This window comes from Sardina pilchardus, chromosome 21, assembly GCF_963854185.1.
Source record: "Sardina pilchardus chromosome 21, fSarPil1.1, whole genome shotgun sequence".
NCBI classification, from domain to species: domain Eukaryota; kingdom Metazoa; phylum Chordata; class Actinopteri; order Clupeiformes; family Clupeidae; genus Sardina; species Sardina pilchardus.
Genome location: NC_085014.1, coordinates 18,026,874 through 18,041,700, shown reverse-complemented (window position 1 = coordinate 18,041,700; position 14,827 = coordinate 18,026,874). Strand labels below are relative to the sequence as shown.

Below are 14,827 nucleotides of genomic sequence, written 5' to 3'. Positions count from 1 at the left end.
GTTGCACGATAACGCAGCACGTTAACGCCGATAACGGCCCACCACTAGTTTCCTCACATATCGACCCTTTCTCTTCCCTCCTCTCTCCTCCTTTAGTTTCAATTTGAGAAATGACGTTGAGCTTTAAGCGATTTCCAGGGCGCAAGCTGGAGGAACGGAGAACCGAGGAGAGCGATTGCGTGTGAGTGGAGGGATGGGAAGCACCTTACATCACACATGACTGGAAGGTAGTCAGAGCAAGAACAGCTTCCAAAGCTTTCAGGATTTTGGAGGAGGATAAACAACTGATTTACACACACACATAAACACACACACACACACACACACGCACCAGACGCTGGAATGACACCTGTTGACACACCCAACAAAAAATGTCCGAATAGGTCCCCAGGTTTATGTAATGTTTTAATGTTAGTTGGCACAAACACATAGACATGTTACTACATCACTTTTTAGACTTTCCTTCTAGCAAGTCCTAACCTGACGTAAACCTACTGCATGTTGCACAGGACATTGTGTAACAGAACATTCAGTCTCTTTCTTTTAATGGAATGCTTTACAGTGATATTCTAAAAGAGAACATCATGACAACGTTTCACTTACAATACAACACACTACATTATGTAACACAGTATATGTGGCGCATATGCACAATATGGCCAACGATTCCTTTCAGTGGATGATTGATCTTGGTCATCTCTCTGATCATCGCTTTGAGTCTCCTACAAGCCTATTGAGTCAAAGCTTTTACTTAAACGTTAATGTTATGAACAGCCAGTTCACCGGAGAGTAATGCAATTCATACACGGTTTTCAACTGTGCATTTGAGTGTCTGGGTGTGTGTAGTGTGTGTATATGTATATGTGCGTGTGCGTGTGTGTGTGTGTGTGTGTGTGTGTGTGTGAGAGAGAGAGTGTGTATGTGTATGTGTACGAGTGTGTGTGTATGTGTTTGTGTGTGTGTGTGTGTGTATGAATAAGTGGATGGATGAGTGTGCGTTATGAGGGTACATGCATTCTGCTGGCTGTTGAGGAAGGGGTTATAGAGATAGATTACCCATAATCCTCCTCCTGAATTTAGTGTGTTCCACCTCTCAGTGCAAGCACTTTCCTTAAATTACGGCGGTATGGAAATATCACTGAGATATAAAATGATGATATGAGACATGAAAGCCCACTAAGCCGCTCTAGATTTGACCATCTGCCAGCCAAGTGCGGCTCAATTTATGAAAATGTTGGTGTTGAGATTCACAGTCACACTCACACGCACACACACACACACACACACACACACACACACACATACAGAATATGTAGCTCAGATACAGTACAAATTATATTGTCCCTTTCTTCGTCTGAAACACAGAGACACAAACACACACACACACACACACACACACACACACACATACATACAACACACACACACACACACACACACACACACACACACACACACACACAAACAAGAGGAAGCAATAAGAGCAAGACCCATTAGTTATCTGCTGGTACAACTTCAAGGATGATCTGTAGTGATCTGTTCATAGAATCTGTTAAAAAAAAACAGACAAAAAGATACAAGTCAGTTTGCAGCATGACCGACTGAGCTTCAGGAGACATTACAATGACAACCTCGTGTTCACTGGTTTTTGACTAGCACATCTCCACCCATCTATTGCATCTATTTAATTTGAAGTATGTCAGAATTACGTGCCACTATCACATCTGGTGTAGCCAGTCCCATTGGTTATAGTGGATATTAGCCGTTGCAGTTTACGTTCTTTGAACGGAGCACTTCAGTTATGTGTCTGCCTGTAAGACTGAGTGGGACACTCATCTGTCTTGGAAGAAACCATTTAGCGGTGCACATTTGATGTCAGCCATTTTGTGATGATTGTCCTTGAAACGGTGCAGTTACTTAGCACACCGTGTCAACCCAAAGTGCACCAGGATGTACTGGGATCAGGGGAAATGTGGTGTGTTCGCAGCATACACAGTGGGCAAGACTTGGAGCTGTGTGTGAATGGCCTTGGAGCCTGCTAATGCACACTTTGTTCTCCTTTAGCTGAAATTAGCAACCCAAAACAAAATCCATTATCCACTGTGTTTCAAAAAGCCTTACTGACCAGTTCAACTGAATGCCATTAAATAAATATCAGCCCAGTTTAGGACGTGTGTTTTCTTTTTTATATCTTCATTGTTGTTGTTTGGAACAAACACATACTATGAAAAAACACCTCATTCAGGGGAAAAAATAATCACTTTACATCAGGAGATTTCAATTCTGAAGCATGGAACACACCATGCTGTAGTCTGAGGACCATTGTTGTGTGGTGTGATGAGACAAATATTGTGATTCCCTTAACTAAAGGTTGAAACTGCAACAAAAGCCTGGACCATGAAACATAAACTGTGTTCCAGCCAATCACTGGCGAGATGTGCATCCATGACAGACTCAGCTGCACGGGAGGGAGGGGCGAGCTAGCTCTCTGTCTGAAAATACTTTGTCAACAGAAGTGATGTCACCCAATCGTGCTTATAGGGAACCTTTAAACTACAAGATTAGATACATGGTCAAAGACATGTCATCATCTCCAATGCTGTCACGGTGGGCCGCATACAACTAGTTGAAAACACCTGCTTTACATCAAGGGTTGCATGAACAATACACTTCAATGCATAGCCAGATGGTTAGCTTGCAATGCATTCACAGATGGTTCCCCAACTCTTTTCCTAGACTCCACCGAGGCTTCCTTACCTAAGAACCTGAGCACCCATTTTGGTTTGTTGGCAACGATGAAGATGTAGTATGCAGGGACTCCTGTGAGAGAGATGGCAAAGCCTATGCCTGTGTTCACAGGGTCCGAGTACAGAGACATGAACACCATGAGGAAACAGGTCAAGGAGAACACTGCAGGGATGAACAGTGGCACCTGAGAAAGAAAGAAAGAAAGAAAGAAAGAAAGAAAGAAAGTTTGTATCCAGTCAGGTCCATCACGATGAGGACAAATGAGCATTTCTAAACAAAAACATGACACTAAAAAACAAGACAAAATCTATCATTTGTCATGCATAAATTATACAGTTCACTTGGAAATCACACCTAACACATCCTTGCATTAAAGAAACAGAGAATAGACTTCCTGTATTTCCTCTTGGGGATCAATAAAGTATCTATCTATCTATCTATCTATATACTTTTGTTTCCATTAATAAATTAGAATAAACAACTGTGTTGACAGAGCAATAACCCAGTAATATCAACTGCCCTTGTTCAAACACAGACCACGATAAGGTGAGAGGAAGGGTGTTTACGGGTGTCATAACAACACAGCATACGTCAGGCGTGGTTACGGCGGTGTCTCACCTTGAACGGCCGTGGCATGTCAGGTCGTGTGTAGCGCAGGTAGATGAGCCCGAGCACGGCCACGCCGATGAAGAGCCAGCGCAGGAAGCTCATGAAGTTCAGCAGGCTGTACAGGTCACCTGACCACAGGATCAGCAGCGTCACGGGATACTGCAGCAGCGAGACCGAGGAGGGGGGGGGAGACACAGGGAAGGGAAGGGGTGGGGGGTGAATGGAGGAATGCACTGGACAACAGGGTTGTGTTTCCCAAAACTTGCTAACCTGTTAGCAACATAGTTGGTTGGCAATGGGAAAGAGCACTGCAACCAACAAAGTTGCTAACTTAGTTAGCTCACTTAGTTAGCAACTATGGTTTTGGATAATGCGTCCCAGTACAGAAGATCTTAGGCCCTGGAAAGACAGACAATCGGTAGAACAACATGGATGTATGTCAGTATGCCAGGTAGGGATTGAGTGTGAGTGTGAGTTCTTTACAGTATGTAGGCACTTAATCCTACACACTCTGACATGAAGGGCTTTTTGCACTATCGAGTTTACTGTTGTCCGTCGCTGGAGGTTTACACAGTGTTTACTCAGCTTTGTGTCCTCTGGTCACCACTGCACATCTACCAAATGCGGATCAGTGACAAGCCTGGCTAAATTCACTGACAATAAGTAGAACACCTTCTAATAGAAGGCCCAGGCTGATCCATTCTGCCTGCAAGACAAATCCATTGGGCTCCTCTGTTGGGATGTTCAGCACTTACTCTGAGTTAACATATCCTGGCTTGACACTAAGGGTAACCCGTTAGGTGCACTACTCCTCCCTGGGACCCGCATGACCCTGCACTCACCAATATGATGACCGCAGGCAGGGGTGTGTGTCTGCGGATATGTATCATGGACAGGAACTCTGGCAGATGGCCCTCACGAGATGCTACGTAGAACATTCTGGAAGGGCACAAAAGAGGAGCAAGGCGTTAAGACATCGACACAGCGTCATATTCGTACTTATTAGCACCAACATCTGCAGCGCGAAAGGGGGTCAGTGTGGGGATTGTAACCAAGACCCGACAGAGGTAGAGAGAGAAGTAGAGAGAGAGAGAGAGAGAGAGAGAGAGAGAGAGAGAGAGAGAGAGAGAGAGAGAGCGTGCGAGAGGAGGTGCTTGTCTAACAGAGGTAAACATTAACCCAGTGTAATACACATCTGTGTGAGTTGTGTTCTTCAGAGTCGCAAGGACCGAGCCGGCAGATGCTGCTGCTGCTGGAGTAGATTGTCAGAGGGTTTGATGCTAAAGCCCTGTTTACAACAATAACATATGGACTCACGTCTGTGCTTCACACTCCTTTTGAAAAACTCAGAATTATGAATTGGGTTTAAATTGAAGTTTATTTAGTCCTTTGAGCTTTAGCGGGAACACAGCCTCTCTAACTGTCTCTGTGGAATCGTTCGTGTGTTCACTAACGGAATAGACAAATGCAAGCAAGACATACCATAGTGTTTCTGTATTTAATATTGAGTATAAGGACTTAACACACATACACTGTCAATATAAAATCTGTTAGGTGCACTTTATCAGATATACCATAATTTCCCGACTATTAGCCGCGGCTTATACATTGATTTTGCTAAATTTCTTCAGCTATGAGGTTAATACGGGGGGCAGTTAATATGGTGTTAATATGATTTCGTTTCTTTTAACTTGCATAAAACACTGTCCTGCGGCATATACACAATGCGGCTTATATGCGGAAAATTACTGTACTTCAAAATTATAGATTAATTTGATTTCCAATGGGAGAATGGGATGGCAGAATGCAAATTCAACCCACCTTGAAAAAGCAAACAGACATCCGTTCATGGAACCGAAGCAGGACAGGGAGACAAATATGGGAACTGCGACTGAGAACTTTCCATACAGCCTCTCTGCAAAGGTCTGTGGGAGAGAAAGAGACAGAGGGAGGGAGAGAGAGAGAGAGGGAGAGAGAGAGAGAGAGAGAGAGAGAGAGAGAGAGAGAGAGAGAGAGAGAGAGAGAGAGAGAGAGAGAGAGAGAGAGAGAGAGAGAGATACTTTATTGATCCCCAAGGGAAAATTCAAGAATTCAAGAAACCCTTCTTAGTGGCTGAAAACAGAAAGAGGTATTATAGGAGCATGGTATTTTCTCAATTGCTACCATCTGAGGGAAAATATGAATGATAATCATATTCACACACATTTGCAACTACTTTTACACCAAAGACTGCACTCAGACACACACACACACACACACACACACACACACACACACACACACACACACACACACACACACACACACACACACACAGACACACACACAGGTTTCTATTTGTCATGCCAATAAAGCACTTGAAATTTGAAATTTAAATAGAATTTCAGACAGAAGGTGTGTGAGTGTGAGTATGTGTGTGTGTGTGGTGTGCGTGTGTGTGTGTGTGTGTGAGAGAGAGGGAGAGTGGAAGAAAGAAAGAAAGAAAAAGGGAGAGGAGGAGAACATGGTATAGGGAGGGGCAATTTTAGAGGAAGAGCAAAACGTTGAACATAAAGGAAAGACAAAGAGAGGAATAAATGGTCCAGAAAGAAAGACAGAGGCAGAGAGAGAGAGAGAGAGAGAGAGAATGTAGAGATGCAAGTCATCAGCTCAGCAGCACTGAGAGAAAATCTCCTCTCTAAACTCCCAATCAGGGCCAGAAAGGGACAGAGCCTCTCTGCTCCCTCTGAAACATACCCTCCGCTCCTCCTCCTCCTCCTCCTCCCTCCCTTCCTTCCTCCTTTCCTCCCTCCCTCCCTTCGACAGAGTAACAGAGCTACCCAGCCAAGCCGTACCTCTCCCCCCTGCTTAAAGAGAAAAGAAATAAATCCGGAAAGCTCCAGATGACTCCATCAAGGTGGTCTAATCGGATGAGGACCCTTTCAGCCTGGCTTGCTCCCATGGCAGCGTCCCCCTCTGCCCACCACCACCCACCACCACCCACCACCACCCTCACTGCTGCCACATCCTCCCTCGCTCTTATTCAGGGGCCTGTCATCTCCACTGACGGAAATATGATTACTCTCCGCGAGCTGGGAACCATTTAGGGGGAGAGGTGGGGGACTGCATTAAATTACATTTATTTTGGTGAGAGTCAGACAGAGAGAGAGAGAGAGAGAGAGAGAGAGAAAGAGGGGAGAGAGGGAGAGAGAAAGAGAGAGAGAGCAGACAGAAGGTTCTGGTTCAGGGTGGAGGTAATGATGATGGGCTAAGTGAGGTTTAAAGTGGCTGGGGGAACGGCCATCGCTGATCATTCACACCCACCCGCCAAATAGAGTTAGGCAGGAAGAGGCGGCGGGCCTGTGTGTGTGCGTGTGTGTGTGTGCGGGCGCGTGTAGAAGTTACGGAACGTTCCCGGTGAGAAGATATGTGCCTACCTATCAGGAGGGTGGGGGTTGGGGGGGATGGGAGGGTGGAGGGTTGGTGGGATAATGCTTGGAAAATAAAATGCAACCCATATAAAAGCATTCCTGGGTTCTGGAGAATCATGCGCCGTTTTCCCCTAATGCTAGATTTGCAAGTGTCCAATTTCAAACGCGTATAAAACTAGATTTGGGGGAGTCCAATTGTATCAGCGCTTGCAATAAAAATGCAATACAAAACCATTTCGTTTTGGGTTTTTTTTTCCGGGGTCCAGATTGCTCCCATAAACAGACAACTAATAACAACTGACTAATGGGGTGTTAGAATGCAATTGAGCGCCCTGCAGGTGCAAAAGTATCAATTGTGGAAAACATCCATGGATAGAGGGAAAGAGGATATTCCATCAGTTCCCCCCTGCTCCCATGCAAGCCTCTCCATCTGATTCATGGACACTCTTCTCTCCCGGGCTCCTGATGGTCTCCCAGGTTACGTTTAGGGATTTAACATGCTCTCATTTCCATTATTCCACTATTCCAATACTATTGACAGATGCGGTGGTATTCCTAGCTAAGGTCTCCACTGCACTGGAGCTAAAATGTTACTACCTCTGCCAACGAGGTTATGTTTCCATCAGGGTTTGTTTGTATGTTTCTTTGTTTCTTTGTTTCTTTGTTTGTCTGTTTGTTAGCAAGATAACTCAAAAAGTTATAGATGGATAAGTGGAAGAGAAGCAGCTGGACGAAAGATAGTCTCTTACCACGGCAACCGCCTCCGATGCCAACAGCTCCTCGGCAGTCATCACCGCATAATACGCCACGTTCGTCAGCACGTAACATACAGTCACTATCGCCATGGAGATGCAGATGGCTAGTGGCACTGTCCTGTCAAACAAAGGGTAAAAACAATACAAAGACGACCTCTTAATGCGGAAATTATTTGAACATTAGATGTGTCAACGCGTCAAAGCAGCAAGCAGAAAATGGCAAATTACTTGTTGATGACGTGACGTCTGACCATACTTATCAAAGAGAGGGGACACAGGGTATGTCCACCCTAGTACCTAAACCTTCACCAAAGCAACATCTTGCTCATATATTGCACTGATCTGTGAGACTGAATGGCTGAATGCCTACCTCTCTGGGTTTTCCACCTCCTCAGTTACAAAATTCAAGTAAAACCTGTGAAAGCGGAGACAAATGACATGTTTCAGTGATCACGTTATTATCTTCCCCGTGTAATTATCCCATGCAAGACTCCGTGACACCGAATTATATTGAACCGATCTGAACTGTTGCGCCCTGAACTGAGCCTAACGCCGCTAATGTGATTGAAAATGAAATGGAACAGAATCGGGCCGGTAATGAGGTGGCGGCGTGTGGCGCGCCGGGTGACGGTGGGGTGCTGTCTCGCGCTCACCAGCCAGCATAGGCGTACATCCCTGAGTAAAAGGCCAGCGGAAGGCCGCTCAACTGGACTTTCTCCAGCTGAAAGGCGTTTTCAAAGTTCTGCGTCTGTCCTGCGAAACACACACAGAAGGCACACTCAAGCTTTGAGCTTATTTTGTTGGTGTTTCTTACGTCTTTGATTGTTTTTAGAGTTAGATAATGGAGAGGATATCATAGTGTGTGTGTGTGTGTGTGTGTGTGTGTGTGTGTGCGTGTGCGTGTGCTTGTGTGTGTGTCTGACCTAACCGTTTAGTAAACCAGCTCATCTTAATTAGCTGCCAGGTAGATCAGATAGTAGTGATATCACGGAATATGTGTGTGTGTGTGTGTGTGTGTGTGTGTGTGTCTGTGTGTGTGTGTGTCTGGATGTTGGTGTGTGTGTGTGTGTGTGTGTCTGTGTGTCTGTGTGTGTGTGTGTGTGTGTGTGTGTGTGTGTGTGTGTGTGTGTGTGTATGTGTGTGTATGTGTAAAAGAGAGAGAATGGGAAAGAGTTAATCACAATTTATAAAACATTAAAATAAAAATCATAATAAAATGTGATTGGACACTACATGAAGGTTGATAGAATGTGGAACCCCTGCATTGCTTAATCATAGATTGACTTCAGTATTGTTTGTTCTGCTGTCTCAGGTGGGTTTCTCGTACCTTTGAAAAGCTGATAGAACCCTGGGACGATGATGATGGCCATCGCTAAGAGCTTACAGCCTGTCAGGAAGATCTGTATCCTGGCCGTCAAGCTTACACTCATAGAATTGATGTACATCACAGTTGCTAAGAAAGAACAAACAAACCAAACAAAACATAAACGCGTAAATGGTGTTTGTCATGCCATACATGACTCTTTCACTGTCCATTCTAATCTGTCCATTTGTGCAAAAACTACTCTCCAAAACAAACAACTCTGGTTGCAATCAATTTGAAGTGCCATACTCTCTGCAATCAAGGACAAGTGCTTATACAGTAATTCAAATAGAAATGGTTTCATTTTGTCTCATATTCTTGTTGCAGACTACATCAAATTGTCACTTTATAGGTGAACAGTATTTACTCTTGAACATTTGAAATGTTTGTATATGTATGGTTATGATATCACAGTTCCTTACTACCTGCTGATTAAAGTGGAAATGAAATCATGTTCTTAAATCAGGAAATGGTGTGCTTTTTCCTAGACTAATTTGTCCTTTGTGAAGGTGAGCAATATCATTCCTGGTTGTGCATGTTTGAGTCGTCTTTTGTGAGTCCTGTGAACTAGATGCTCTCTGTGCCAAATGGAGATTTTTCATGAAGTGAAACCAGTCTGCTTCATAGACCTACTTATGCCGATGGAAGTGGCCAGTTTGATTGCGATCTCCGGAACCCCACAGGGAGTGAAGATAGGCTCTAGAATGTACTGACCAAATGCCAATGAAATGACTGCCAAACCTGCAGGCCTAACAGAAGGAGAGAGAGTGTGTGTGTTTAGGAGAGAGAGAGAGAGAAAGTGAGAGAGATAAAGAGAGAGAGAGAGAGAGAGAGAGAGACTCAAATCACATCTACAGTATACATCAATCCATTGATTCCTTAATGCACAAAGTTCATTTTCCAAGTATCAAAATCAGATGTGTGCTTCAGCGCTTACCAAGCTCCATTCAAGAAAGCCAAACCACTAAATAACAACAGGTAATCTCGGGTATGAGGCAAATCCATTCATTTTGAAGCTGTCTATTGAGATTAGGACTAAATCCCCCCACATATTATATACACGCAGAGAGTATAGCTTGCACAGCCTGGACTGGTTTGCGGTTACAGGGAGCTGACCCTGCGGGTGATCTGGGCTTTACGTACCTTATTGCAATCAGGTCAGCCCAGAGGCGGACGAACGCCATGAGAGGGCCGAAAGTCTCCAGGATGTATATGTAGTGGCCCCCAGACTTCTTGATGCAAGTGCCCAGCTCTGCATAAGAGAGCGCCCCTGTTATTCAGGAAGAGAGGATAGAGAGAGAGAGAGAGAGAGAGAGAGAGAGAGAGAGATTATTTGTCTTATACCTGTATGCTCAATGTACAGTATGTAACAATTGCTTTGGCAATACAAATGTTTATTTGTCATGCCAATAAAGCACTTATGAATTGAATTGAGTGAGGCAATAAAAAAAACAAATGCTGAGAAAGAGGGACAGAGAGGGCAGAAAAAGAGAAAAATAGGCAATTAGAACAGACATGGAGAGCGTGTGAAGAGAGGGGGTAGAAAGAAAGGTCGAAAAGGATGGCAAAAGGGTGGGAGAGAAACAGCCTATGAGGCCATACAACAAGGCCTTGATTTCAGGCTCACTCCAGAGCTGCCTGTAAGTGTGCTGTTTTGTCTGCTGGATCCAAAGAACTTGGTGTGACAAAAGATGGCATTGTCATGTGTTTTAGTCAAATGTTGAACACGCATGCCCACCGTGTCCCTATCTGCAGAACACAGAATAATCACACCCCCACCCCTACACCGCCACACCCCTCACCCAGATGGCGCAAAAAAACATCTGAACTTGCAGCCGGCCAGAATGACAATAACTTGGGATGAGGAAGAGATATCCGTTGCCCTGTACACACACATACTGTACACACTAGTGATGCGCGGGTCGGGTATTTTTTCAACCCGCGGGTCCCGCTTTTATGAAATTATTTGGCCCAACCCAGCCCGCCCCGCACCACTGTATCTATTTTGACAACCCGCCCCGCACCCGCGACTATTACATAGACTACTGGGCATTGTAAGTGCTTGGAAACATCGCCTGTAAACTGGCAACAACAAAGGCTATGATTATGAATATGAACGATAATCAGGTCATTATAACCAGATGATAGGCTACACATTTAAAAAATCTAGAAATACACAGCAAAAACCTACAAAGCAGCGTTTGTAATCTAGGCTAAACATTATAGCCTACGAAATACGTCCAAAATAAAACAAGGATTTGTATAGGAGATTGAGGCTGCTGAAAACGGAGAAGAATTTGAAGACAGTCAGTGTTGTTAATTTGCTCCTGGACAGATAAAGATTCATCAGTTTGGCTAACTTACTTGTAAGCTATAGTGTAAATTGACATTTCAAATAGCCTATGACAGTCGAACAAACAAGTTATGCATGTTTGTGCAAAGTAACGTTATGTGGAGCCATATGGAGGAGGTGGCTCATTGAATTGAAAAGGTAGGTTAAGGAATTGTTTGGGAAATAATAACGGCTAGTCATTGCTGACGTTAGCAATGCATTATCAGAGTTCGTTTCTCTGTCATTATGCTGAGGAAAACAACATTAGCACTTGCCATTGAAAGCTAGCAGCCTGTTGCTGTTCCTGTTGGATCCTGCAGCAAGCTGGCAACCGCGACTCAGAGGGGAGGGAGAGGATACGCCGCGCAACAGTATTTTGAAAGTAATTGCAGTGGGCTAGCCTACTCGTTTTGGCCACAATCCTACATACGGTTCTTTTAATATAGGCTAAAGGGAATTGCACGCAACATACATGGATTTAAAAATGTAATTTTGCTTTTAATGACCCGCCCCAACCCGCCCCGCAAATAAAGTGATCATTTCTTTACCCGCCCCAACCCGACCCGCGGGTTACCCGCGGGGTCCGCGGGTTACGGGCCGACCCGCGCATCACTAGTACACACACTCAGAGAGGGAGTGAGATAGAGCGAGAAAGAGAGAGAGAGAGAGAGAGAGAGAGAGAATTTGCTGCAGATGAAACTCAATACAGTGAGATGTGTGGGCTTAATTTGGAAGGGTTATGTGCCTGGGGCCCTGTGTAAATCCTATGACATGTTAAGGCCTGATATGCTAAAGCCACAACAAGCATTCTGCTGCTTCAGAAGCATTTTCTCCAGTCACCCCTCTCTTTCATCTGGTACAATAACCTGTGATGAGGAAGAGATACCCTGTATCCTACAGTATACACATGCACACACACACACACACACACACACACTCTCTCTCTCTCTGTCTCTCTCTCTCTCTCTCTCTCTCTCTCTCTCTCTCTCTCTCTACATCTCTCTCTCTCTCTCACACACACACACACACACACACACACACACACACACAAACACACACACACACACACACACACACACACACACACACACACACACACACACACACACACACACACACACACACTGTGTGACTGTCTCTACCAAAAGACCTCCGAATGGATATCTCTTAATTAACCCAATCACTGCTGGTACAACATGCTCACTCACACAAAAACACACACAGCTCCCATAACAAGAAACTAAAGGAAATAATCCACAGTGTACTTAGGGGTGTGAGTGCATCACTACATGTACACTATCCCTAAATTATCTCAGTTTAGTCATACCATAGTAGCACACAAAGCAGGTGTGTCAAGCAGGTGTGTGACATTGCGGTTTCCAAAAGTAAAAGTCCTGCCAAGTATTTGACAAAACCGTTTAGTAAATCATGGAATGAATGTGTGTGTGTGTGTGTGTGTGTGTGTGTGTGTGTGTGTGTGTGTGTGTGTGTGTGTGTGTGTGTGTGTGTGTGTGTGTGTGTGCATGCTCTCATGTCTCGGTCTGTGTGCATGTTTGGGTGTCTGTCTGCGGCTATACCACCCACACATACGTCTGCCTTGCTCATAGTCCCGAGGCACTTCAACCTGTTTCACTTCACCGACTGATATGAATCATAAAGAAATCCCCAGCCTTTCCCCCAATAAAGCAGGCCAAGCATGACGAGTGACAAGTCTCCCCAGTCCCCGCCACTTCCTCTTTCTTGCCACGCAGAACGGCAACCACACTGGAGCGTGGCCCGCTGATGTAAGACCCGCTCATTTGCTTCCCCATTCATCAGACATGCACTGTTTCCGCAGGTGACAGCAGAGGGAAGTACCGTCAAGAGAAAGAGAGGGAAAAGAGAGAGAGAGAGAGAGATAGGGAGAGAGAGAGAGAGAGAGAGAGAGAGAGAGAGAGAGAGAGAGAGAGAGAGAGAAAGAGTATTTCCTCTACACGCTGACTGACGAGCTATAGCCTGAGGGCGACTTGAGACCTGTCTCAATATATGATGCGATATGAGCAGAAGAGTGCTGCCAATAACAAACATTCCAATGACGTTGTAATGTGACTGTTTTTGTGTATGATCCTCCCACCATTTACTTTCACATACAGCAAACATCCTATCACAAACACAAACAGCATGATCTTTTTATGGTGTAATTTCTTTAGAAAGCTATCAAAGAGCTATAACAGCAAGCAATCTTGCTTTTAGTACAGTCTGACCCAACATACACTTTAAGTGTACAGTCTTCCCCAACATTAAGTAGTCTGATTCTTTGTGTATGCATGTGCGTGTGTGTGCGTGTGTGTGCGTGTGTGCGTGTGTGTTTGTGTGTGTTATGGTCCATGTGAATGAGCCATGTGCGCCCCTCACCAAACAAAGACAGCACTCCGCATGCGATCCACACCACCAGCGACATTCCCACGCTTCCAGAGTGCTTGAGTATCCCCTTGGGGGAGATGAAAATTCCTGCTCCGATGATGGTCCCAATGATTATGGAGATTCCCCGGAGCAGGGTCACCTTCTTGTGCAGTTCCACCTTGCCCTCGGGGGGCTTTGGAGGGCAAACGTCCTTATTGCCCCCATTCTGTGCTACTTCTGCCCCAGAGGAGGAACCGACCCGTCTGGACATTTTACACACTCACACACACACACACACACACACACACACACACACACACACACACACACACACACACACACACACACACACACACAACACTCACTCACTCACTCACTCAGACACTCACTCAGACACTCACTCGCGCACACACACACACACACACACACACACACACACACACACACACACACACACACACACACACACACACACACACACACACACGCACACACACACACACAAACGCACACACACACACACACACTCACACACACACACTCACACACACACACTCACACACAAACACACAAAGTACAGGCTGAAAAGCCTGTAAAACTTCCAAACTCTATGTTTTTGTCACCTCAACTTCTATCCATACACATACACACTGGCACACACACACACACACGGAGAGAACCACAGACACACTCACACACCAATACACTCTCACAGAAGTGGCTCAGTCCTGCTCTGTTCACTGTCAGCAAACATGTGGCATGTGAATCCTGCCCCTTTTTGCCAGCCTCTCCCCTGCCAAAGAAAGAGTGTGTGAGCGAGTGAGTAAGTGAGAGAGAGAGAGAGAGAGAGAGAGAGAGAGAGAGAGAGAGAGAGGGAGAGAGAGGGAGGGAGAGAGAGAAACAGAAACAGAGAGTTAGTTGATAAGGCACACGCTGTTCCTACTAAGCAAACTTCTGCTGCGCCATGGTTAGTCTGAGCGGACAATCAGCCCCAGAACCTCCTCCCACTTGTTCCTCACTGTGTCTCACTCTTTTCTTTTCTTCTCTCTCTCTCTCTTTCATTCTTCCCTTCATCCTACCCTTCTTTTCTTTCTCTCACTCTCTCTTTCATTCTTCCCTTCATCCTACCCTTCTTTTCTCTCTCTCACTCTCTCTCTCTCTCTCTTTCATTCTGCCTTTCATCCTACCCTTTCTCTCTCTCTCTCTCTCTCTCTCTCTCTCTCTCTCT

General features: G+C 45.1%; 1 protein-coding gene across 1 annotated transcript; it reads right to left on the bottom strand.

Annotated features, from left to right (window-relative positions):
* Positions 1-394: 394 nt before the first annotated feature.
* On the bottom strand, positions 395-13,917 carry slc7a11 (solute carrier family 7 member 11). The gene is made up of 12 exons (XM_062525138.1): positions 13,612-13,917; positions 10,029-10,155; positions 9,519-9,634; positions 8,850-8,975; positions 8,176-8,275; positions 7,893-7,937; positions 7,517-7,640; positions 5,179-5,282; positions 4,200-4,296; positions 3,367-3,516; positions 2,758-2,932; positions 395-1,549 (listed from the first exon to the last, which is right to left on the bottom strand). Exons 1-12 carry the CDS (start codon positions 13,868-13,870, stop codon positions 1,494-1,496), a joined length of 1,479 nt encoding a protein of 492 aa, XP_062381122.1. The 5' UTR covers positions 13,871-13,917; the 3' UTR covers positions 395-1,493.
* Between the last annotated feature and the right edge of the window lie 910 nt (positions 13,918-14,827).

Coding starts and splice junctions, on each gene's coding strand:
- slc7a11 (XM_062525138.1), bottom strand. CDS start 13,870: ATGTCCAGACGGGTCGGTTCCTCCTCTGGGGCAGAAGTAGCACAGAAT. Junction 8,976..9,518: donor GGCCACTTCCATCGGCATAA/GTAGGTCTATGA, acceptor GTTCTTTCTTAG/CAACTGTGATGTACATCAAT. Junction 3,517..4,199: donor TGCCTGCGGTCATCATATTG/GTGAGTGCAGGG, acceptor TCGCTGCTGCAG/TATCCCGTGACGCTGCTGAT.